Source organism: Lissotriton helveticus, chromosome 8 (genome assembly GCF_964261635.1).
Source record: "Lissotriton helveticus chromosome 8, aLisHel1.1, whole genome shotgun sequence".
Lineage (NCBI taxonomy): Eukaryota > Metazoa > Chordata > Amphibia > Caudata > Salamandridae > Lissotriton > Lissotriton helveticus.
In genome coordinates, this window is record NC_136069.1 from 1,674,456,347 (window position 1) to 1,674,482,932 (window position 26,586).

General features: G+C 48.1%; 1 protein-coding gene across 4 annotated transcripts in view; it reads left to right on the forward strand.

Annotated features, from left to right (window-relative positions):
- Positions 1 to 26,586, forward strand: part of LOC144773619 (transient receptor potential cation channel subfamily M member 2-like) — a 1,811,195-nt gene that overhangs the window by 455,128 nt on the left and 1,329,481 nt on the right. For all 4 annotated transcript variants that reach the window (XR_013600034.1, XM_078658765.1, XM_078658766.1 and 1 more), the window contains one exon: positions 5,947 to 6,008. Coding sequence is in view for 3 of the 4 variants with exons in the window: in XM_078658765.1 (XP_078514891.1) it covers positions 5,947 to 6,008 (62 nt within the window). In the remaining variant the exon portion in view is untranslated. The remainder of the gene's footprint in view (positions 1 to 5,946; positions 6,009 to 26,586) is intronic.

The window sequence follows — 26,586 nt, forward strand, 5'->3', positions numbered from 1 at the left end:
GGGGACTTCTCGGGTGGACCTGTTCGCCACTCGCGAGAATGCTCACTGCCTGTCATTCTGCAGTCTCCAGTATCCGATGCAGGGAGCCTTGGGGGACGCGTTTCAGTTGAGTTGGAGCTCGCAACTCCTTTACGCGTTTCCTCCCATACCTTTGATTCCTCGGGTTCTGAGGAAAATTCGCCAAGACCGGGCCCAAGTTATATTGATCGCCCCGGATTGGCCAAGAAGGGTGTGGTACTCAGACCTTCTCCACCTCTCCTCTCACCCGCCGCTCCGTCTCCCTCACAGGGCAGATCTCCTCTCTCAGATGGAGGGGCAGGTTCTACACCCCCACCTCCAGACCTTACACCTTCATGCCTGGAGATTGAACGGGGCAACCTGAGTTCTTTTACGCCAATCCAGAACTCCGCCCCAGTAGACGAGAATCATCGGTGGAATTGGCTGCATGGTGTTCTTGCAACCAAGAGCGCCGATAATTCCAAATTATTCCATCACCTTTAACAATCAACTAAAATTAATTTCTTGGAACGCAGCCGGGACCCACAGTAGCCCCGAGAAACTTGACTTCTTATTCTCGTTAGGAGCAAGTGTGATCTGTATCCAAGAAACATGGTGCACTGGTAGTATTTATGGAGGGAAGGAATATTTCGTGTTGGAGGCTCCTGCCGCCCCTTCTAGGAAAGGTCACGCTAAAGGGGGAATAGCTTGTATGTTAACTAATAAACTGAGCTGGAGATTCTCGCACTACATTGATCCCAGTAATCTTTTTCAAGCTATAAGTATATTGAATCTCCCTAATTTTCCTAATAAATCCGGCATTGTAATTATTAATGTGTATGTCCCACCTGAAGAGTGTTTTAACATTTTATTGAAGCATGTATTTCAATATATTGGACAGATTAAGAATGTTCCCTCTCCTCCTGATGTCATTCTAGTTGGAGATCTGAACTGTAAAATTTCGAATGTCAGTTTAAATTTATTTAGAAATATACCCAAAGAAGAGGCTTACTTTATTCCACAATCGATTTTTCCCGACAAAATTATAACTAATAATAGAGGAAAGATTCTCTTGGAGGAACTGTCGATGGTTGAGGGACTTATCTTAAATGGGAGATTTCCTTCTGATACGCCAGCAAATTTCATGCATAAGTCTCCCTTCAGCTCCTCTATCCTGGACTATGTGATTTCTGACTTTGACATTTTTCCTCATGTACAGGACCTAATGATAGTCCCCACTTCTCTGAGTGATCATTGCATAATTACCATGATGCTCTCTCTTAAACCTCCTCCCACCGAGTCTTGGTCGCTTGGTGGTAATGAGGTCACCTTCCAGGGAACTTCGGGTAGGTGTCGTTGGAATAGTACTTTAATAAGAGGTGTACATGATATTTTATGCAAAACTATACCAGTATTAAATAGCTGGTGTGGTGTTGAAATCGCTAATTTTGAAAAATTGGTGAGAAAGATCACTTTTGATGTAAAAAAGGTTAGTGGTGTTGGAAAAAAACCTTATGTCCCTAGTGCATTGCGCACCCTGAACAAGGAAATAAATAAACTTGTGCGAATGCAATATATAGGAAGATCTGGGGAACTTGCTAAAGAAATCTCGAGGTTAAAAAGAAGGAGAATCAGATTAGAAGGAGTTTAAAAAAGGAGAAGGAAGACTCACTGTGGATAAATTTACGGGAGGCTGTTGTTCATGGAAAAACTAGAGAATTCTGGTCCATAGTTGGGAGGGGCTGCGGTACTAGAAGTAGTCCTCTTCCGATACCCATTTCGGAAGAGGTATGGTCCGCTTATATTAGAAAGCTGTATGAAGGGAATGATGACACGGGTTCAGACAGTGTTCCTGAACTCCTTTCTGAGGATCTGATTATTTACCCATCTGTGAAAACAATAGAAATGGCTATAAAGAACATGCGTTTGTCGGGGGCAATGGGACCTGACGAACTCCCCATGACAGTCTTAAAGCAGGATTCTTTACTCTGGAGTAGGATTCTTCACCCAGTGTTTAAATCCTGCTTTGTTACTAAAACTGTTCCAGCCTCATGGAAGGGAAGTATATTGATCCCTATTTTCAAGAAAGGATCTAGGGAGTGTCCCATGAATTACCGTCTGATTGCTCTCCTCGACTCAGTCGGAAAGGTTTTCGCTAAATGTATCCTGGGCTTGCTTGAGGACTGGGTAGTGGAGAATAATATTCTCCCATGTGAACAGACTGGTTTCCGTAAGGAACACGGTACATTGGACAATCTCACTACTCTGCATGTGATTACAGATAAATATGTACGTGTAAGAAGAGGAGTGGTGTTCGCGGCGTTCATTGATTTCTCCACAGCGTTCGATAAAGTCGATCGTCGAACGCTGTGGAGAAAATTAGCTGCTCTTGGCTTACCAGTGTATCTCTTGGAGCTATTACGTGCACTCCACTCAGAGACGTGGTGCAGTGTGCTTCAGGGGGGTGAGAGGGGACTTTCTCCTAAGATCCCCTCCCAGAATGGCCTTAAACAAGGCTGTCTTTTGGCACCTCTATTGTTCTCACTGTACACTGCTGACCTTCCTGCCTACTTAGCAGCATGTGTGGGTATAGCTCCGGTGGTAGGTGGGACCCCGATTTCTTGTCTCATGTATGCTGACGATATTCTCGTATTAGATCTAACCCCTAAAGGTCTTGCTAATCGGCTGAAAGCTTTGCACGTTTTTGCTGATACCCACTGCATGAAAATTAATATATCTAAAAGCAAAGTTATGTGTATCGCTGGAAAAAAGAAATGCCGTTCTGTAAATTTTGGATGGTTTATAGGGAGCCAAAAACTAGAGGTTGTTAAAACCTACACCTTTTTGGGAAAAATTATTGCGGCTAACTTGAGTGAGAGGCCCCATATAGAGCACTGTTCACGTAAAGCATTTGCCCATGGCAGAGCCTTATACTCCCTTTATTCTGCTACTGGAAAGAGACACTTTGCTTGTCTTCTTGAAGTGTTTAGGGCCAAGATTCCTCCTACGATACTGTATGGTATAGAACTGCTAGAGTTGAAGAACTGGGAGTTCTGTAATAAAATTGAGGGGAAAATCCTAAGATCTCTATCCAGCTTTAATACTTCCTGCTCTTTGGCAGCCTGTAGGTTGGATTTCGGCCTCAGAAGCAGCTGGGTTCAGGGACTATGTGCCTTGGTAAGATGGGTGGCCTGCTTGGCTAGAGCTGAATCAGGGTCAATGAGGGCCCTTCTTAAAAAGGAACTGTTGGGCAATTTCAACGAGTTTTCACAGATGGTAAGGAACTTCAGAAAAGTTGTGTCACTCTTAAAGCTAGATGAAAGTATGTTATTTCTGTATTCATCATCACAGCTAAAACTGGTCCTAAAACAGGCATCGTGGGAACTATGTCACCAAATGGATAGGAATTTAATACAAGGGAAAGGGGGTAGTAATCTTCTCCTCAATTCCTACATCATGAAGTTGCCCCAACCCTATGTAAGTTGGAATTTACCGCATGGTATTCGTAGATTATGGTTTCTGCTACGCTATGATGTACTGCCCTTAAATTCGCTACTCTCCAAATGGTACGGAACCTCCCCCATTTGCAATCTCTGTAGTTTGAGTACTCAGAACTGTATTCATGTTATGTTAATCTGCCCTGCACTCCGACCATTGCGCTTTAAATGGTTAAAATCGATATGTCTCCAATTGGGTATATTTGATGTTAATGTTTTTTTGCGAGCTTTATACTGTCCCCCAAATGAAATGTTTTGCTTCTATATTTTTAATTTTTTAAAGGTTTTTTAGCTCTTTATTAAGGTAACCTGGAGAGATTTGACTTTGTGCCCTAGTGCCATCGATTCTATGGATGAAATTTACTTTGTATATGTGATGTAGTTTCTTTTCTTTGTCTGTATTTGTCATGAATTTTATGTGGCCCTTAACCAGAGCCAAACATAATAAAATAAATTGAATTGACTGGGAGTTCTTTTTCTCTCCCGCCTGATGTAGTGGATGTCATTTTGTCTGCCAGGCGTGACTCCACTAAGTCCATCTATTCTTATAGGTGGTCGAAATTTGTTATTTGGTGCAGGGAGAAGTCTTTAGACCCTTTGAGGGCCCATTTATCTGATGTTCTCCAGTTTGCCCTTTCTCTGGCACAGCAGGGTCTTGCTGTTGCCACGGTGAAGGGTTATCTTTCTGCGCTGTCGGCTTTTATCTGTTTGCCTGACCAGCCCTCTCTTTTGAAATCTCCTGTAGTTTTAAGGTTTTTGAAGGGCCTCACAAATAAGTTCCCTCCTACTCCTTTTATTGTGCCTCAGTGGGACTTAAATCTTGTATTGACATTTTTGATGGGTGCTCCTTTTGAGCCTCTTCACAAATGTCCTATGAGGCTTCTGGCTTTCAAAACGGTCTTCCTCGTTGCAATAACCTCGGCAAGGAGGGTAAGTGAGCTTCAAGCTCTTAGTCACAAGCCCCCTTTCTTGACCATTCATGCTGATCGAATGGTTCTTAGGACCAGGGCTGCTTTTCTGCCAAAGGTGGTGACTCCTTTCCACCTTGGTCAATCCATTACCCTTCCTACCTTTTATCCTCCCCCACACCCTTCCAAGGAGGAGGAGAGATTACACCGTCTTGACCCCAAGAGGGCGGTGTCTTTTTACCTGGACAGAACTAAGGACTGTTGAGTGGATGACCAGCTCTTCATTGGCTTTGCTTTCTGCAAGAGAGGAAGAGCGGTCCATAAGAGGACTTTGTCAAGATGGATCGTCCTCTGTATTAAGATCTGCTACTCTTTGGCCGGTAAGGAACCACCAGAGGGTATAAGGGCTCATTCAACTAGAGCTAAGTCTTCGACCTCAGCATTGGCTAGAGGTGTGCCTGTAGAGGATATTTGTAGAGCGGCAACTTGGTCTTCCCTCCACACATTCGCGAAGCATTATTGCTTGGATTCCGAAGTGAGGAGGCACTTTGCACGCTCTGTCCTTCAGGATTTCCTGGTCTAGAAGAGTGGACACCCTCCTCCGGGAGTGGGGACTGCTGTGGGAATCTATTCACAAGGTGAGGAATCCACACGGCAGATGTATCTATCAGAAGAACAAGTTACTTACCTTCGGTAACGCTTTTTCTGGTAGATACAATATCTGCCTGTGGATTCCTCACTGACCCACCCGCCTCCCCGTTGTCCACTCTTCTATGCCAGAGTTTCTATTATGTATTTGTTTATGTCAAATGTTTTGTTGCATTTGCTTCACACTGTGTGTGTGTTACCTTGATATTTGTACTGCGTATACTGTGTATACATCTACTGTCATTGGTCCGTCCGTGTGCCTCGAAGGCACGGAAAAAAGGGCGGAACTGATGTCATCAGGCCGGCGTGGGCCTATTATAGGCGTCGGTGACGTCAGCGGAGTCGCGAGCGGTGCCGTGCCTCTATGACGTCCAAGTCCACGTCGGCGCGAAGCTACAAAAAGAATTTCCGAATGTTGCTGACGCAAGGGGATATTCACAAGGTGAGGAATCCACAGGCAGATATTGTATCTACCAGAAAAAGCGTTACCGAAGGTAAGTAACTTGTTCGTTTTTCCTGTTTAGGGTTCGCAACGTAGCCATGTGGTAGGCATGGCTCTGTGCTTTATATTATAGCCTTGTGTTCTGGATAATTATAACATTTTGTGCTGTCTTAGCTTTTTATTTCATTCTATGACAATGTGTTAGGGGTGTTTTCATGCTCAATACCATCGTAATGTGTTTTTATAGCAGGGGTAGCTTTCTGTGTCATGATTGAATAGCTTGTTCTTCTATTTTGTGGGTAGCTCTATGTTTCATTCAGTGTCAATTGTTTTCTCTGTTGCTGGGTTGGTCTCATACTGTGATGTGTTTTGGTTGATGGGCAGATATTATTGTGTCTTTGTTGTGTTGTTGGCTCTGTGTGTCATATTGTATCAAATATTTTTCCTGTTTTAGAGGCAGACATGAAGATCCCCACTGTGTGTGTGGTATTGTCGGGAGGTCTGAACACCCTAGATGTAAGTATTGCTGGATGGGGGCAGGAGCACAACAAAAATGTCTGAAAATGGGATCGAAGGGAGAGTTGGGTAGGGCAGCAGCCCACTGATCACACTTTTAAGGAGAACAAAGGTGGTGGCACCAATTTCGGGTGTCACGGGGTAGGACATTGTATCTTGTCATCTATATTTGAAACAGGTGGTGCCACACATCAGAAGAGTACTTGTTTTCCTGGCCTTTGTGTGCAAGGTGGCGGTTTCTCGACTTAGGCGAAGGAGCATCGCCTCACTGCTCTCAGAGCACCGCAAAGGAGAAATAAAATAATAATAACAGAACTTTATTATCATTTTATTTTTAGTGGCGCTTGGAGCTAGGTTAGGGCTGGGCAGGGCGGACTAGGCTCGCCATGCCAGAGGGCAGATGAGTGGTATAATCTGCACCTTAGGTGCGCATGATGGGTTGGCCAGACTTCTTGGGGCGGCCAAACCATCAGGTGCATTTAGCATGTTCTCCACCCGGCTGTATTGCACAGCCTGGGTGGAGAACACGCACAGGCTCCCACTCCCTGTCTTAGCGCCGAACCACGGTGCTCAGACCAATCACTACGCTGCTGTCATGCTGGTGACAGCAGTGTCGTGATTGGTTAGAGGACTCTTGGAACCTATGTGCTGTCAGGAGCCAGGAGAACAGTGAGGTCAGAGAAAAATAGCAGCTGGTGACCGACGACGAACAGGTAAGTCTTTTTTTTAATCTATTTTTCTAAACCCCCCCACCACTGTTCCCTACCAGCAGCCACTGTTTACTACAATTTTTAGTGCCTCAACTGCCTTAATTCTGGCTGCCCCAGTAATACATTACCCCCCTTAAATGACCACAGACTAAAGACTATCCATCCTTCGCTCTTTTTCAAGGTGGCGTTGGTGTACCGTATGTTGCATTCCAAATCGGCACCGTAAATAACCACAGGGTAAAGATAATCCTTGCCACGCTCTAATTCTGGATGGGGTATGTGTAATATGTGTTGCCTTCCCAATTACCACCGTAAATGACCACAGGTTAGAAATAATCCATGCACACTCTTCTTCTGGGTGGGGTATGTTTAAATGGGTGTGTTGCAATCCAAAACCGCACCGTAAATGACCACAGGTTAAAGACAATCCACGCCACACACTTTTTCCGGGTGGGATATGTTTAATGGATGTGTTGCATCCACAAACGATAAACAAGGGGATTCTCTTTGAGGTGTTGAAGTTCTTGAAGATTTTCAACATCCAACTGGGTCTCATGCAGGAACATGCATCTGGGATCACACCCCTTTCAGGAGCAGGTAGCCTCTTCTTCTATAATTATATAGAGCATAGGAGTAGGTCCCAGCCTCTGCTTCCTCTATTCTTACTCTGAAAAGTGTCCAAAATTATTCTGTCCCTGGCCCTAAAGGCTTAGCAGTTCAGTCTGGACTGTTTCCATGAGGCACAGGTTCAAGACTGATTTGCATATGGGGTGGCGTATTGGGCAAAAGAACAATGGATTTATCCCAGATATCTATACCTGGTGAGAATGTTTGAATCATCCAGCGTTCCCTCCATCATTTGTTGGAGTTACACTTTTTGCCCTAAGGGGGATGGGTATGCCCCGACATGGGTCCCTTGCTCACTGTGCCACTGGATTCAAGCTAGCCTGGCTGATAAAGGGTGACATACCCTTAAACCGGTCCCAGGATGCTTGTTTCTGGTCGAGGGAGGACCTGGCTTGGCAGTTCGGTCTGGACTATTCCCATGAGGTACAGGGTGAGGACTGATTAGCATATGGCTGGGTCCAAACTGGGGTGACATAGTGGGAAAAAAAACAATGATTTAACCCAGTTCTCTTCACTGGGGAAGAATGTTTGAATCATTTAGCATTCCGTCCATCAATTGTTGGAGTTACAAGTTTCGCCCTAAGTGGGATGGATATGCCCAGACGTGGGCCCCTTGCTCACTGTACCACTGGATTCAAGCTAGCCTGGCTGATGAAGGGTGAAATACCCTGAAACCAGTCCCAGGATGCTTGTTTCCGGTCCAGGGAGGACCTGGCTTGGCAGTTCACTCTGGACTGTTCCCATGAGGCACAGGCTCAACACTGATTTGCATATGGCTGGGTCCAAAGTGGTATGGTGTAGTGGGCAAAAGAATGATGGATTTAACCCAGATCTCTTGACTGGGTGAGAATTTCTGAATTATTCAGCTTTCCGTCCATCATTTGTTGAATCTAGACTTTATTTTGTATCACTTGCTGCACATAATCCCGTACTCCTGTGTTGCGCTGTACTCTGAAATCTCCTACTGTACTTCATTTTGCGTTTCAAGAAAAAGCGGTTCTGTCGGGTAGACCTGTGATTATTTCAAAATACAATACATGAAATGCATCAATTTTACTCTCAACACACACAAAGAGAAAAGAACAAAACTGTAAGTTTTTAGGTTTATGCTCAATCTTTATCAGAATTACTTCATTCTATTGTGAGCTGTTTGTTTATATCAAATTGAAAACAAATTATGTACAAAATACCGTTTAGTGACATTTGTGCATAGTGAAACAGTGAATGAGTGCACATTATATACAATGACAACAGAGTGTTTTATCTAAAATCATTTATACATGAGAGGCCAGAGTTCTATTTATAACCACAGTTTCATCCTTGTTGTGGAAACCGGGTCATTCTGGACCTAAAGATTACGTCGACGTTTCGACCCTTCTGTGCCCCTGTTGGTGGTCACTGCGGGTCCTTATCAAGATGGTGAAGCGGGGAGTAACTGTGCACTATCTGGAATCAAATGAACAAGGCGTGTGTGAGAGAGGTTGTTAAAAGGAAGTAAATCCGTGCTAAGACAGGGACGGAGTGTTACTCACCCTGATAGGCATGAGGGTACTATGCCTGAAGTGCAAACAACCAGCACATCTGGGGGATTTAATCCGATGTTGCTGAAAAGTAAATAACATCAAATTCTGTAAGGGTTTACCCTGCGGTATAGTCCCCTCTCTATAATACATGTCGTGGTCTCAAATTGCCCGTAAGTGATACTGACAAGTGAGGGAACCATTAGAAATGTGGCTGCAGTGCCGGTAAATTAGGTAGCATCCATATACAACAGCGTGGGTAGGGCTCAAAGTGCGTCCCATCGCTTAGAAACTTAATCCAAAATTGATAGATGGAAGGGGGCAGTTTGCACCGGCCGTGACTTATGAAAGCCGTGTATTGCGGGTCGATTGCCTAAGGGTCTAACAATATTATGTACTTCATTTTGCACCTTCCTATTGCACTTGATATTGTGTTTCCCTGCTGCATGTCACCCTGCGCTCCCCTGGTGTACGTTAAATCCTATCTCATTCTACGTATGATCCTGTTCTCCCTTGTTGCACGGCACCCCCTGCTCCCCTGTTAACCATCAGCCTCTTCTCCCCTGCTGTACATCACCCTGTGCTCCCCTTCTGCTTCATTTCATCCTCTTTTCCTGCTGCATGTCACCTTGTGATTCCCTGCTGTACTAAGATTTGTACCGTTTTCTGCACATGATCCTGTGCTCTCCTACTGCACACTGTGGCCCACTGCTGCACTTCATTATTGTACCACTTGCTTCACATTATCCTGTGCTCCCCTGTTGCACTGCACCTGGTGCTCAACTGCTGCACTTCAATATTGTACTGCTTTCTACATATGTTACTGTGTTCCCTTGCTGCACTCTAACCCACCTCTGCTGCACTTCATTTTGTTCCTCTTGCTACATGTGGGCCTGTTCTTCCCTGGTATACTGCACTCTGACCTCTCCTGCTGTACTGTACTATGTGCTCCCCTGCTGCACATCTCCCTGTGCTCAACTGCTGCACTGCATCTTGTGCTCCCCTGATAAACTGCACCCTGTGCCCCCTTGCTGCACTGTACCCTGTGCTCCCCTGCTGAACCAAACCTTGTGCTCCCTGGCTGAGCTGCACTCTGTGCACTCAGTGTTGTGTGGCTACACTGCACACTGTGCTTTCCTGCTGCACTGCACCCTGTGCTTCCCAACAGCACTGCACCCTGTGCTCCTGCACACCTGTCCTCCCTTTCTGCACTGTACCCTGTGCATCCTGTGCTCCCCTGCTGCTTCATTTTATCCTGTTCTCCTTGCTGCAAGTCATCCCTATTACCTGCTGCATGTCACCCTGTGTTTCCCTGCTGTACTTCAATTTGTACCTTTTTCTGCACATGATCCTGTGCTCTTCTACTGCACTTTGTGTTCCACTGTACCTCTTGCTGCACATTATCCTGTGCTCCCTTATTTCACTGCACCCGGTACTCCACTGCTGCACTTCCTTATTGTAGTGATTGCTGCATATGGTCCTGTGCTCTCTTGCTGCACCCTGACTCTCCTCTGCTGCTCTTCATTTTGTACCTCTTACTGCACATGAATGTGTGCTCTCCTGGTGTACTGCACTCTGACCTCTCCTGCTGCAATGTACCCTGTGCTCTCCTGATGCACATCACCCCATGCTCCAAGGCTGAACTGCATCTTGTACTCCCATGCTACACTGCACTCTGTTCTCACATGCTGCACTGCACCCTGTGCTCCCATGCTACACTGTACCGTGTGGTCACTTGCTGTTCTTCATTTTGTACCTCTTGCTGCACATTATCCTGGGCTCTCCTGATATACTGCACTCTGATCTCTCTGGGTGCACTGTACCCTATGCTCCCCTGCTGCACTGCACCCTGTTCTCCCCTGCTGTGTGCACACTCTGCACCCTTGTTGCACTGCACCCTGTGCTCTCCTATTGAACTGCACCCTGTGCTCCCCCGCTGCATTGCACCCTGTGCTCCCCTACTGTACTTTGTATACTATCTCATTCTGCATATGATCCTGTGCTCCCCTGTTGAACTGCACCCTGTGCTCCCCCGCTCTATGTCACCATGCACTCCCCTACTGTACTTTGTATACTATCTCATTCTGCATATGATCATGTGCTTCCCTGTTGCACTGCACCCCATGCTCCCCTGTTAACCATCACCCTGTGCTCCCCTTCTGTACATCACCCTGTGCTCCCCTGATGCTTCATTTCAACCTGTTCTCCTTGCTGCAAGTCATCCTCTTTCCCTGCTGCATGTCACCCTGTCCTTCCCTGCTGTGTGCATGCTCTGCACCCTTGTTGCACTGCACCCTGTGCTCCCCTATTGAACTGAACCCTGTGCTCCCCCGCCGCATTGCACCCTGTGCTCCCCTACTGTACTTTGTATACTATCTCATTCTGCATATGATCATGTGCTTCTCTGTTGCACTGCACCCCATGCTCCCCTGTTAACCATCACCCTGTGCTCCCCTGCTGTACATCACCCTGTGCTCCCCTGATGCTTCATTTCATTATGTTCTCCTTGCTTGCTGCAAGTCATCCTCTTTCCCTGCTGCATGTCACCCTGTCCTTCCCTGCTGTACATCAATTTGTACCTTTTCATGGACATGACCCTGTGCTCTCCTACTGCCTCCTGTGCTCCACTGCTGCATTTCATTATGTACCTCTTGCTGCACATTATCTTGCGCTCCCAGGTTGCTCTGCACTCAGTGCTCCACTGCTGCACTTCATTATTGTAGTGCTTGCTGCATATGATACTGTGCTCCCTTGCTGCACTATAACCCTCCTCATTTTGTACCTCTTGTTGCACATGGGCTTGTGCTTCCCTGGTATACTGCCCTCTGACCTCGCCCCCTGTACTGTACTCTGTACTTCTGCACATCACCCTGTGCTCCCCTGCTTCACTGCAGTTTGTGCAACACTGCACCCTGTTCTTCCCTGCTGCACTGCACCCTATGCTCCCCTACTGCATTGCACCCTGTGCTCACCTGCTACACTGCACCCTGCTGCACTGTTCCCTGTGCTCCTCTGTTAACCTTCAGTCGGTTCTCCCCTGCTGTACATCACCCTGTGCCCCCCTGCTGCTTCATTTCATCCTGTTCTCCTTGCTGCAAGTCATCCTGTTTTCCTGCTGCAAGTCATCCTGTTTTCCTGCTGCATGTCACCCTGTCCTTCCCTGCTGTACATCAATTTGTAAATTTTTATGCACATGATCCGCTGCTCTCCTACTGAACCCTGTGCTTCATTATTGTACCTCTTGCTGCACATTATCCTGTGCTCCCCTTTTGCACTGCACCCGGTGCACCACTGCTGCATTTCATTATTGTAGTGATTGCTGCATAGGGCTGGAAGCTCCACCTCCGGGCCGGAAGCTCCGCCTCCAGGCCAGAATTTCCAGCCTGAGTGCGGACGTAAAGTTAGTAGTCGTAAATCCATTCTGTGAATACCAAAAGTAGTAAGTGCATTCTGTGAAAAACATAAGTAGTAAGTTTAGAATTTTGTCTTAAGTTAATTCTGTGAATCGGGTCCTATGATCCTATGCTCCCTTGCTGCACTCTAACCCACCTCTGCTGCACCTTATATTGTACCTCTTGCTGAACATGATTGTGTGTTCTCCTGGTGTACTGCACTCTGAGCTCTCCTGGTACAGTACACCCTATGCTCCCCTGCTGCACTGCACCCTGTGCTCCCCTGCTGCACTGCACACTGTGCACTCCTGTTGTACTGCACCCTCTGCTCCCATGGTGCACTGCACCCTGTGCTCCCATGGTGCACTGCACCCTGTGCTCCCATGGTGCACTGCACCCTGTGCTCCCATGCTGCACTGCACCCTTGGGCTCCCCCACTGCTCTGCACCCTTGGCCCCCCTCGCTGCTCCCCTGTTGAACTGCACCCTGTGCTCCCCGCTGCATTGTCCCCTGTGCTCCTGTGCTGCACTGCACCCTGTGCTTCCTTGTTGCACTGCACACTGTGCACCCCTGTTGCACTGCACCCTCTGCTCCCATGGTGCACTGCACCCTGTGCTCCCATGCTGCACTGCACCCTGTGCTCCCATGCTGCACTGCACCCTTGGGCTACCCCACTGCTCTGCACCCTTGGCCCCCCTCGCTGCTCCCCTGTTGAACTGCACACTGTGCTCCCCGCTGCATTGCTCCCTGTGCTCCCCTGCTGCACTGCACCTTGTGCTCCCATGCTGCATTGCCCCCTGTGCTCCTGTGCTGCACTGCACCCTGTGCTTCCTTGTTGCACTGCACTCTGTGCTCCCCTACGGCACTGCATCTGTGCTATCCCGCTGCACTGTATCTTGTGCTGCCCTGCTGCAATGCGTACTCTGCTCCCCCGCTGCACATGCCTTTGTGCTCCCATGATGTACAGCAGCCTGTGCTGCCCTGCTACACTTCACCCTGTGCTCCACTGCTCTCTGAGCTACCCTGCTGCACTTTATTTTGTAGTACTTGCTGCACATAATCCTATGAGCCCCCTGACACACTCTACCCTGTGCTATCCTGCTGAACTGAACTCTGTGCTTCCATGCTGCGCTGCAACCTGTGCTCCACTACGCCACTGCACCCTAGGCTCCTCAGCTGCACTGCGCCTGTGTTCTTTCGCTGCACTGTATCTTGTGCTCTCCTGCTGCACATGATCTTGTGCTCCCATGATGAACTGCACCCTTTTCTCCCCTGCTACAATGCACTCTGTACTCCCCGCTACACTGCAAACTCCTGTGATCCCCTGATGCACTCTACCCTGTGCTATCCTGCTGAACTGAACCATGTGCTTCCCTGCTGCACTGTACCATGTGCTTCCCTGCTGCACTGTACCATGTGCTTCCCTGCTGCACTGTACCCTGTGCTTCCCTGCGGTAATGCACTCTGTGCACTCAATGCTGCCTGGCTAAACCGTACCCTGTGCTTCCCTGCTGCACTGGACCCTGTGCTCCCCTACTGCACTACACCCTATGCTCCCCTGCTGCACTGTACCCTGTGCTCCCCTGCTGCACTTTGATTCAAACCGCTTGCTGAAAATGATCATATGCTATGCTTCTGCAGCCTGTGCTCCCCTGCTGCACCTCATTTTGTATGGCTTACGGCACATGACCCTGTGCTCCCTTCCTCCCCTACTGCACTCTAAGCTCCCCTGCTGCATTTTATTTTGCAGTACTTGCTGCACATAATCCTGTGCTACCCTGCTGTGCTGCACTCTGGGATCTGCTGCTGCACTTCATTTATCAACTTTTGTTGCACATGAAACTGTGCTTCCCTGCTGCATGTCACCATGCACTCCCCTACTGTACTTTGTATCCTTTCTCATTCTGCATATCATCCTGTTCTCCCCTGTTGCACTGCGCCCTGTGCTCTACTGTTAACCATCAACCTGTTCTCCCCTGCTGTACATCATCCTGTGCTCCCCTGCAGCTTCATTTCATTCTGTTCTCCTTGCAGCAAGTCATCCGCTTTCCCTGCTGCATGTCACCCTGTCCGTCCCTGATGTATTTTGATTTGTACCGTTTTCTGCAGGTGGTCCTGTGCTCTCCTACTGCCTCCTGTGCTCCACTGCTGCACTTCATTCTGTACCTCTTGCTGCACATGTTTCTGTACTCCCCTGATATACAGTAATCTGAACTCCCCTGCTGCACATCACCCTGTGCTCTCCTGCTGCACTGTATCTTGTGCTTCAATACAACACTGCACGCTGTGGTCCCCTGCTGTTCTTCATTTTGTTCCTCTTGCTGCACATGATCTTGTGCTCTCCTACTGCACACTGTGGTCCACTGCTGCACTTCATTATGTACCTCTTGCTGCACATTATCTTGTGCTTTCCTGTGGCACTGCACTTGATGCTCCACTGCTGTGCTTCATTATTATAGTGCTTGCTGTATATGATCCTGTGCTCTCTTGCTGCACTCTAACCCAACTCTGCTGCACTTCATTTTGTACCTCTTGCTGCACATGATCCTGTGCTCACCTGGTGTACTCCACTCTGACCTCTCCTGCTGCACCGTACCCAGTTCTTCCCTGCTGCACATCACCCTGTGCTCTCCTGCTGCACTGCATCTTGTGCTCCCATGCTGCACAGCACTCTGTGCTCCCTTGCTGCACTGCACCCTGTGCACCCATCCTGCACTGCACCCTGTGGTTCCCTGATGCACTGCACACAGTCTACCCCTGTTGCACTGCTCCCTGTGCTCCCATGCTGCACTCCACCCTGAGCTCCCATGCTGCACTGCACCCACTGCTCCCATGCTGCATTGCACCCATTGCTCCCATGCTGCATGTCACTATGCGCTCCCCTACTGTACTTTGTACACTATCTCATTCTGCATATGATCATGTGCTGCCCAGTTGCACTGCACCCCATGCTCCCCTGTTAACCACCACCCTGTTCTCCCCTGCTGTACATCACCCTGTGCTCCCCTGCTGCTTCATTTCATCCTGTTTTCCTTGCTGCAAGTCATCCCCTTTTCCTGCTGCATGTTGTAGTGTGTTTATCTAGGTACCTGAATCAATATTCCTATTCTTTGCCCTTGTCCGGTTATAAATCAATAATATCCCTACAACGGCATAGAAACCCTTTTCATAGTTCAGTCATAGCGCATGCTGTCACATTAAGCAAGCCTACTCCTCCAGCCCCCTAGAAAGCACACCGAGTTCTTAAACAAATCCAAGCCGCCAGCAACCTGGGAAATCCCCGCTGCTTTGTTTTGATTTTGTCCGAGAACTCCTGTAAAGCACTGTAAGAACGACCAGTTCTTAGTGACATCTTTATTGACGTCTTATGTCCAGCCTTACGTCAAACCCGGCACCTTTCAGGTATAAATATACCAACGTTGCCTTAAGCAAACACACGGTGGTAATCCTGGAGCAGAGCAGCTATCTACTTCCGAAGAGCCCAGCTGATGCGAGAGCCCACGGACGCTGCCCCTCCCCTCTGACGTGCTGAGAAAGACGCTGTCTTTTCTCCTGCCGAGAAATCCAGCCTCCGGCGTTTCCAGCCTACCCTTGCGGGTGACTGGGATACCGAGTCCTGAGAGAGAGATACCAGCCCTCCTGCCTTCTAATACCCAGGTACTGAACTGACTAAACCCTTACAGAGAATTCTTGAGTCAGATTCTTGGCAAACCAAACTTAACTTAAACTGCTACTTACTTACTCCCTCCCATGTATTAGGCTTAGGTCAGGTACACCGGGGTAGGCGTAGTTAGAAGCACCAGTTGAGTACGATTAGTCAATGTATATATGTATGTATCTATTTTATCCATTTTAAAGTATCATATGGCTAAGAAACCATATCAATGCTTTTACAGTATTATTTCATAATCCTGCTTTTACTGTATGCACTTTACTTAACTATAAGTATTGCAATTGTAGCAATTCATTTCTCTTGTATGAGGAAAGAGACTGCTCAATAAATAACACCTTTTATTGAAAACGCCCGTCTCTCTTTTTCTCTGCAATCTGGTGAAACTAAGTACGCACTTATTGACTGAGTGTAATAGCTGTCTTTTGTTTTCACACGACTCTAGAGATATACTCTTATTCAGGGAGAGCAAAGTTGTCATGTTTTATGGTTGTCAGAAACTAAATCCCTTCTTGTCTATCCAGGGAGGTTAAACTCCTCCTCGCTTACTCGAGAAAGTTTCTAGTAAACTCTGAGCTAGCTGGCAAAAAACTTAAGTCTAATATAGTCAGTAGAGACCTAGTTAACCTCAGTCCTACGTCTACACTAAATAAATAAATTTTTCTTTATTCGGTTTTTGACATTGCAAAACCATAAAAGCAATAGCAAAATTCATACAGTTACATTAAAATTTGTCATATTAATCACAAAATGAATATTTTAACAAAATTCCAAGATTTAAAAAAGACGAGTTCATACAGGTAATTCAATTATTATTTTTTTTTTTAGAGGTTATTCCTATGCCTAATGATGCATTTTAGAAAGTTAAGTACATGGTAACAGGTACGTTCAGAATCTAACATCTGCAGAGATAGCATGGCGGGACGACACTGTCTGAAACCCCAGCACTTCAGCAGTGGGAATAGCCAAATCTTTCTATGGGCATGGAAATATTTGCAAAACAATATCGTGTGCATACATGACTGTGGAGACATATCATCACATGGGCAATGTGCCAGTTTTAAGTCCCAAGTATTTTTTTTTGGGAAGGCCACTAGCCTATGAAAAAGATTAAGTCTGAACCTTGTCAGGAGCATCTTATCATATGTGCTAATTTCTAATGTGAGGTAGGGCTGGATTTGCGGGGTAAGCTGTACCATATTTGCGTGCAGTATGGATTGTTTAGTTGATAACAAGGTGATTCTGAGAGACTCTAGATGGTTCATAGCTACTTGTTTCAGCTCTTTCTTTGTTGTTTCAGTTAGGATCTCTGGTGTGGTATAATACTTTTCTAGTCCCAGATCTGAGAAAAAACGCCTGACATAGGTAAGCCAAGATATTTTGTGCGCGCAATCCAATGCCATGGAATCCTCTAGGATATGTTTGGTCAGCACGTTCTTATCCAATAGCCAAATGCGTCTCCATAATAATAATGGCTGAACCTTTATCAAATCTTCTATATATGGGATTCCCAATTCTGCATGACAGGCATAGATGGAAGAGCACTTTGGAGCAGATAAAAGGAATCTCATAAAGGAGTTCTCTGCTATTTGGAGAGAGCCAACATCAACATGCCCCCATACCCCAGCCCCATATAGAGCAATAGCTTGGCATTTTGCTGCATAGATTTTTAATAATTCTACTGGTGGCCTCCTTCCAAGTCGTTGTGAGAAGTTCATCAATGCTATAATTGCTCTCTTGAAAAGATGCCTCCTGGACTCAATAGCTGCCCTCCAGTTTAGTCTTTTATCTATCATTATGCCAAGGTAAGGGTACTGGGGAGCCCTCTCAAGTTTTTGTTCGTTTAAATAGATATTCTTTGTACGTTTGCGCCCTCCACCGGCCACCATAACAAATGTTTTTTTTACATTTATATGTAAATCTAAGGCGCTCATAAAATCAGCGTATTTGGTCAGGGATTTCTGGAGTTCGACTGGTGTCCGGGCCAGGATGAACGCGTCATCCGCATAGAGCAGTGCGGGGATCAGGCGTTGTTTTAGTCTGGGGAGGTCCTGCCCCCCTCTCAACATCTTCTCCTCCAGTCCGTTGGTATACAGCGAGAAGAGGAAGGGGGCCAGGACACACCCCTGCCTGACTCCCCGCACTACTCTAAAAGACGCGGTGAGCTCCCCTTTTGTCCCATATCGCACTCTTGCGGAAGCTTCAGCGTATAACTCTCTTAGAAAATCGAGGAGGGGGGATCCACCCCCATGGTTCTCAGGAGAGTCCATAGCTGCGCATGAGAGACGCAGTCAAACGCGGAGGACAAGTCCACGTATACCATGTACATTGTCCCCTGCTTTGCATGAATGTACTTAGAGATGATCATGCTTAAATTGAGGGCCTGTTCTACAGTTCCAAAACCTTCCCTGAATTCGAATTGTAGGTCCGCTAGAATCTTCCTGTCATCTGCCCATTGCTGAAGTTGTTCTTAGACTACTCTACCAACTACTTTGCCCAGAGAATCTAACAATGAAATGGGGCGGTAACATTTGACGTCCTGGCGGTCCCCCTTTTTAAAAATTGGCACCATGATGGAATTGGACCAGGACTCCATCAATCCCAGTTTCGCTGCTGCGGTACATACTCTTGTAAGTATGGGGGCCCAAAGATCCGGAAGGTGTTTAAAAAGATCTACGGGCACCCCATCGGGACCAGGTGCTTTACCACCTTTACTTAGTTTTAGGGCCTGTACTACATCGAGTATATCGAACTGTAAAGACATTGGGAATTCAACTGGGGGAAGAGAGTGGAGTAATTCTTCCGTTGGGGATGTTAATTTAAACATTTTAGAAAAATAGTTTACCCAGGTTTCCTCGTCTATGGCGACATCGATCTGAGATCTATTAGAATCAGATAAAAAGGGGGACTTAACTATCCGCCAAATCGTCCCATAGAGCCTGTTTCAGCTCTTGTTTTCTCAGCTTCCTAGCCTTATTATACTGAAGTCTGAGATGCTGTGTCTGTTGCTGATCTCTATTTGTTTGTCTGAGGGCCTTTTTTAGTTTGGTTTGCGCCGTGGTGCAGTCGTGGTTAAACCATCCTGTTGAAGTGGACTTAGGTTGCTTTAAATTTCTAGTCAACAGTACCTTTGTTTCCTCTAATATAATCTTAAAATTTTCAAGGACCGTCCCATCATCTGTTGTAAGATCTAAACATTTTATTATGTTTGAATATGTTATCTTTATTAATTTGTTGGTTAATTGGATGGGATCGATCTTTTCCCATTTTAAAGTAAACCCATTTGTTTTCCCCAGTTCGAGCCTATTTTGGGATAGGGTATTTACAATTATTGATGTATGGGTTACTAGGTTGGTCAGGTCGAGGTCCAGCCTAAGTGCGGAATGATCGCTTAGGGTATTTATCATGAGTGTGAAATCCCTGTCTCAGTCCATCCGTCGAAAGAATGTAGTCGACGGTGGTCTCATGCCCCCTCCCTAGGTATGTTGGTTCTAATAGGTTCTTAATAGGATCTATTTTATTTACTATTGACAATTCGAGGTCTGTGAGAAGATTATTCATAACTGCTCCTGTTCATACATAAGGGAAATGCACGAGAGGGTTATCGTGCTCATCCACTATCCCGCAGCTCTGGTTACCCGAGCTTGGACAGGGGTGTAAGTTAAAATCCCCTCCCCATAATAAATGAACAGTACTCTTTTTCTCATACAGTTGTTTAATGTTTAATAATCTAGTTTCTAGGGGGAGAAAGAAAGAATTTAATAATGAAGCTATTTTATTTACCAGCTCAAAGGTGTCGGATTCTTTACTGGGAGATAAAACAACAGGGGAACCTGAGATAATAGTATCTGGTATATTATGTGGCGAATGATGTATCAGCACATGTTGATCAGTAATATCGACTGTTTGAAGGATTGGCCCTACCAGGTTCAAGGTTCCTGTGGGATCAGTTAAATCAGCCATATCGTTAGCTGCAATTTTATCTACCTTTTCCTTTTCCTTTCTTTTTTTAACAGCCCCCTCCCTCCTCCCTCTTGCTTGTCTTACTTCCTCTGGGGTGTGATCGAATAGGAGTTCAGGGTTTTTTTCTAGATCAGAGTTTGGGATTGATAAAGAAAGTTGGGAGGCTGAAAGGTCTATGGCGTTCGGGAGACTGAGTCTGTTATTACCTTGCAATGTTAGCGCTAAAATACTCTCTGTCTCAGGGGTTCTTGCTACAGCCAATAACCCCATAGATGATCGTCTAGCAGTGGCAAGATCGGTGGATACTCTGCCCTCAATCAGACTAATACTTTGGTCAATGAAGGTGTTTGCCTTGGTAATAAAGTAATCCATGGGTCCTAACAACTGCTCCCCTACCCCGACTTTTTTGAGCTTTTTTAATTTGCTACCCCTCGTATTCATTTTTGGTGAGGGTATTTCACTATGTCTTAGTGGGTAGCTGGAGTATGTACAATTTCGATGTCAATAGGTTAAATTAGTGCATAGAGTCGTGGTCCGTTTGAGCAGAGCTTAGTGCAAGGGCCCGGTCCGGTCTCTCGCGTTCTCGAACGGCCTCAAACGGCCCGCTCTTTGCCCGGTCTTCGCCCCGAGCTCCGTCCCGCGTCGCGGAGTGGGCTGTACTGCTTTTATGCGTAAAAATCAGGAGGCGTGGCCGCCGGGGGAAGAGGCACCAGCTGTGCTGGAATGGGGAATGCTGGGCCTCGCAGTCCCCCGGTAGGCTCCTTACGCTTTGCTGCTGGTCAGTCTTTCTCCACCTGGGCGGTATCGCGCTGGGAGCGATGTCACTGTCTGCCGACTGCAGACCCGCTCACACCAGTGGACGCGGCCTCAGGGAGCAGGGAAAATGCGGGCGTTCTAAGGCAAGGCAATCCTCTCCGTAGGCAGAAGCTCCGTTAATGAGCGGCACCCGCGAAGCGCGTGTCGCGAAGGGTAAAGAAGCTGCTGGCTGGAGGCGTGGCCGCCGGGGGAAGAGGCACCAGCTGTGCTGGAATGGGGAATACTGGGCCTCGCAGTCCCCCGGTAGGCTCCTTACGCTTTGCTGCTGGTCAGTCTTTCTCCACCTGGGCGGTATCGCGCTGGGAGCGATGTCACTGTCTGCCGACTGCAGACCCGCTCACACCAGCGGACGCGGCCTCAGGGAGCAGGGAAAATGCGGGCGTTCTAAGGCAAGGCAATCCTCTCCGTAGGCAGAAGCTCCGTTAATGAGCGGCACCCGCGAAGCGGGTGTCGCGAAAGGTAAATAAGCTGCTGGCTGGAGGCGTGGCCGCCGGGGGAAGAGGCACCAGCTGTGCTGGAATGGGGAATGCTGGGCCTCGCAGTCCCCCGGTAGGCTACTTACGCTTTGCTGCTGGTCAGTCTTTCTCCACCTGGGCGATATCGCGCTGGGAGCGATGTCACTGTCTGCCGACTGCAGACCCGCTCACACCAGCGGACGCGGCCTCAGGGAGCAGGGAAAATGCGGGCGTTCTAAGGCAAGGTAATCCTCTCCGTAGGCAGAAGCTCCGTTAATGAGCGGCACCCGCGAAGCGGGTGTCGCGAAAGGTAAAGAAGCTGCTGGCTGGAAGCGTGGCCGCCGGGGGAAGAAGCACCAGCTGTGCTGGAATGGGGAATGCTGGGCCTCGCAGTCCCCCGGTAGGCTCCTTACGCTTTGCTGCTGGTCAGTCTTTCTCCACCTGGGCGGTATCGCGCTGGGAGCGATGTCACTGTCTGCCGACTGCAGACCCGCTCACACCAGCGGACGCGGCCTCAGGGAGCAGGGAAAATGCGGGCGTTCTAAGGCAAGGCAATCCTCTCCGTAGGCAGAAGCTCCGTTAATGAGCGGCTACGTCTACACTACTGAAGATATTATTCCAATGCGCAGAGCCTATTGGGACTATAGGAACTACACTACAATGTCACCCTGTCCTTCCCTGCTGTATTTTGATTTGTACTTTGTTCTGCAGGTGATCCTGTGCTCTCCTACTGCCTCCTGTGCTCCACTGCTGCATTTCATTATGTACCTCTTGCTGCACATTATCTTGTGCTCCCCTGTTGCACTGCACCCGGTGCTCCACTGCTTCGCTTCATTATTGTAGTGATTGCTGCATATGATCCTGTGCTCTCTTGCTGCACTCTGACCCTCCTCTGCTGCACTTCATTTTGTACCTCTTGCTGCACATGATCCTGTACTCCCCTGATACTCTGTAATCTGAACTCCCTTGCTGCACATCACCCTGTGCTCTCCTGCTGCACTGCATCTTGTGCTTCCATACAACACTGCACCCTGTGGTCCCCTGATGTTCTTCATTTTGTTCCTCTTGCTGCACATGATCCTGTGCTCTCCTGATATACTTTGAGCTCTCCTGATGCACTGCACCCTTTGCTCCCCTTCTGCACTGCAGCTTGTGCTTCCATGCTGCACTGTACCATGGGCTCCGCGGCTTCCCTGCAACATGTGCTCCCATGTTGCACTGCACCCTATACTCCCCTGCTGCACTGCACGCTGTGCTCCATGATGCACTGCACCCTGTGGTCCCCAGCTGTCCTTCATTGTGTACCTCTTGCTGCACATTATCCTAGGCTCTCCTGATATACTGCACTCTGAGCTCTCCCGTTGCACTACACCCTGTGCACCCCTGTTGCACTACTGCCTGTGCTCCCATGCTGCACTGCACCCTGGGCTCAGCAGCTGCCCTTCAACATGTGCTCCATGTTGCACTGCACCCTGTGCTTCCCAGCTACATTGCACCCAGTGCTCCCCTGCTGCACTACACCTTCTGCCTCTATGCTGCACTGCAACCTGTGCTCCCCTGCTGTTCTTTATTTCGTACCTCTTGCTGCACATGATCCTGGGCTCCCCTGATATACTGCACTCCGAACTCTCCTGCTGCACATCACCCTGTGATCCCCTACTGCACTCCACACTGTGCATCTCTGTTGCACTGCACCCTGTACTCAGATGGTGCACTGTACCCTGTACTTCCCAGCTGCACTGCACCCTGTGCTCCCCTGCTGCACTGCACCCTGTGCTCCCCTGCTGCACTGCACCTTGTGCTCCTATTCTACACTGCACCTTGTGCTCCTGTGATGCACTGTACCCAGTTCTTCCCTGCTGCACATCACCCTGTGCTCTCCTGCTGCACTGCATCTTGTGCTCCCATGCTGCACTGCACTCTGTGCTCCCTTGCTGCACTGCACCCTGTGCTCCCATGCTGCACTGCATGATCCTGTGCTCACCTGGTATACTGTACTCTGACCTCTCCTGCTGCACCGTACCCAGTTCTTCCCTGCTGCACATCACCCTGTGCTCTCCTGCTGCACTGCATCTTGTGCTCCCATGCTGCACTGCACTCTGTGCTCCCTTGCTGCACTGCACCCTGTGGTCCCATGCTGCACTGCACCCTGTGATTCCCTGCTGCACTGCACACAGTCCACCTACTGTGCTTCCCTGCTACATGTCACTCTGTGCTCCCTTACTGTACCTTGTTAACTGTATCATTCCGCATATGATCATGTGCTCCCCTGTTGCACTGTGCCCTGTGCTCTACGGTTAACCATCAGCCTCTTCTCCCCTGCTGTATATCACCATGTGCCCCCCTGCTGCTTCATTTCATCCTGTTCTCCTTGCTGCAAGTCATCCTCTTTCCCTGCTGCATGTCACCCTGTGCTTCCCTGCTGTACTAAGATTTGTACCTTTTTCTGGACATGCTCCTGTGCTCTACTACTGCACCGTGTGCTCCACTGCTGCACTTCATTATTGTACCTCTTGCTGCACATTATCCTGTGCTCCCCTGTTGCACTTCATATTGTACCTCTTGCTGCACATGATCCTGTGCTCCCCTGTTGCACTTCATATTGTACCTCTTGCTGCACATGATCCTGTGCTCCCCTGTTGCACTTCATATTGTACCTCTTGCTGCACATGATCCTGTGCTCCCCTGTTGCACTTCATATTGTACCTCTTGCTGCACATGATCCTGTGCTCCCCTGTTGCACTTCATATTGTACCTCTTGCTGCACATTATCCTGTGCTCCCCTGTTGCACTTCATATTGTACCTCTTGCTGCACATGATCCTGTGCTCCCCTGCTGCACTTCATATTGTACCTCTTGCTTCACATTATCCTGTGCTCCCCTGTTGCACTGCACCCGGTGCTCCACTGCTGCACTTCATTATTGTAGTGCTTGCTGTATATGATCCTGTGCTCTCTTGTTGCACTCTGACCCTCCTCTGCTGCACTTCATTTTGTACCTCTTGCTGCACATGATCCTGTGCTCACCTGGTGTACTCCACTCTGACCTCTCCTGCTGCACCGTACCCAGTTCTTTCCTGCTGCACATCACCCTGGGCTCCCCTGCTGCACTGCATCTTGTGCTCCCATGCTGCACTGCACCCTGTGCTCCCATGCTGCACTGCACCCTGTGCTCCCATGCTGCACTGCACCTGTGCTCTCTCCACTGAACTGTATCTTATGCTGACCTGCTGCACATGATCATGTGCTCCAATGAGGAACTGCACCCTGTGCTGCCCAGCTACACCACACCATGTGCTCTCCCGCTGCACTGTATATTGTACTCCCCTGCTGACCATGATCTTGTGCTCCCATGATAAACTGCACCCTGTGCTGCCCTGGGCCCCTTTGCTCGCCTGCTACCCAGCATCCTGAGCTGACTTGGACTCTGTTGTCCCCAACCACTCTGCCTCCTCTGCTCCCCTTCTGCACTCACCCTGTTCTCACTGCTGTACATCATCCTGTGCTCATCTGCTGAACTACACTATGTGCTCCCCAGCTGCATTGTGTGCACTCCCTGTGCTTCCATTGTGCACTGCTCCCTGTTCTCCTCCGCTACACTGCATCTTGTGCTGCTCTGGACCCTGTGCTCCCATGAGCAGATCTACCGCTGCATATGATCTTGTACTCCCATGATGAGCTGCTCCCTGTGCTATCCTGGTGCATATGACCATGTAGCGCTTTCTGCATATGATCTTGTACTCCCATGATGAGCTGCTCCCTGTGCTATCCTGGTGCCTCTGATCATGTAGCGCTTTCTGCATATGATCTTGTACTCCCACGATGAGCTGCTCCCTGTGCTATCCTGGTGCATATGATCATGTAGCGCTTTATGCATATAATCTTGTACTCCCTTGATGAGCTGCTCCCTGTGCTATCCTGGTGCATCTGATCATGTAGCGCTTTCTGCATATGATCTTGTACTTCCTTGATGAGCTTCTCCCTATGCTATCCTGGTGCATATGATCATGTAGCGCTTTCTGCATATGCTCTTGTACTTCCTTGATGAGCTTCTCCCTATGCTATCCTGGTGCATATGATCATGTAGCGCTTTCTGCATATAATCTTGTACTCCCATGATGAGCTGCTCCCTGTGCTATCCTGGTGCATATGATCATGTAGCGCTTTCTGCATATGATCTTGTACTTCCTTGATGAGCTTCTCCCTATGCTATCCTGGGGAATATGATCATGTAGCGCTTTCTGCATATGATCTTGTACTCACACGATGAGCTTCTCCCTGTGCTATCCTGGTGCATATGGTCATGTAGCGCTATCTGCATATGATCTTGTACTCCCATGATGAGCTGCTCCCTGTGCTATCCTGGTGCATATGATCATGTAGCGCTTTCTGCATATAATCTTGTACTCCCATGATGAGCTGCTCCCTGTGCTATCCTGGTGCATATGATCATGTAGCGCTTTCTGCATATAATCTTGTACTCCCTTGATAAGCTGCTCCCTGTGCTATCCTGGTGCATATGATCCTGTAGTGCTTTCAGCATATAATCTTGTACTCCCTTGATAAGCTGCTCCCTGTGCTATCCTGGTGCATCTGATCATGTAGCGCTTTCAGCATATGATCTTGTACTCCCATGATGAGCTGCTCCCTGTGCTATCCTGGTGCATATGATCATGTAGCGCTTTCTGCATATAATCTTGTACTCCCTTGATAAGCTGCTCCCTGTGCTATCCTGGTGCATCTGATCATGTAGCGCTTTCAGCATATGATCTTGTACTCCCATGATGAGCTGCTCCCTGTGCTATCCTGGTGCATATGATCATGTAGCGCTTTCTGCATATGATCTTGTACTCACACGATGAGCTTCTCCCTGTGCTATCCTGGTGCATATGATCATGTAGCGCTTTCTGCATATGATCTTGTACTCCCATGATGAGCTGCTCCCTGTGCTATCCTGGTGCATCTGATCATGTAGCGCTTTCTGCATATGATCTTGTACTCCCATGATGAGCTGCTCCCTGTGCTATCCTGGTGCATATGATCATGTAGCGCTTTCTGCATATGATCTTGTACTCACACGATGAGCTGCTCCCTGTCCTATCCTGGTGCATCTGATCATGTAGCGCTTTCTGCATATAATCTTGTACTCCCATGATGAGCTGCTCCCTGTGCTATCCTGGTGCATATGATCATGTAGCGCTTTCTGCATATAATCTTGTACTCCCTTGATAAGCTGTTCCCTGTGCTATCCTGGTGCATATGATCATGTAGCGCTTTCTGCATATGATCTTGTACTCACACGATGAGCTGCTCCCTGTGCTATCCTGGTGCATATGATCATGTAGCGCTTTCTGCATATGATCTTGTACTCCCATGATGAGCTGCTCCCTGTGCTATCCTGGTGCATATGATCATGTAGCGCTTTC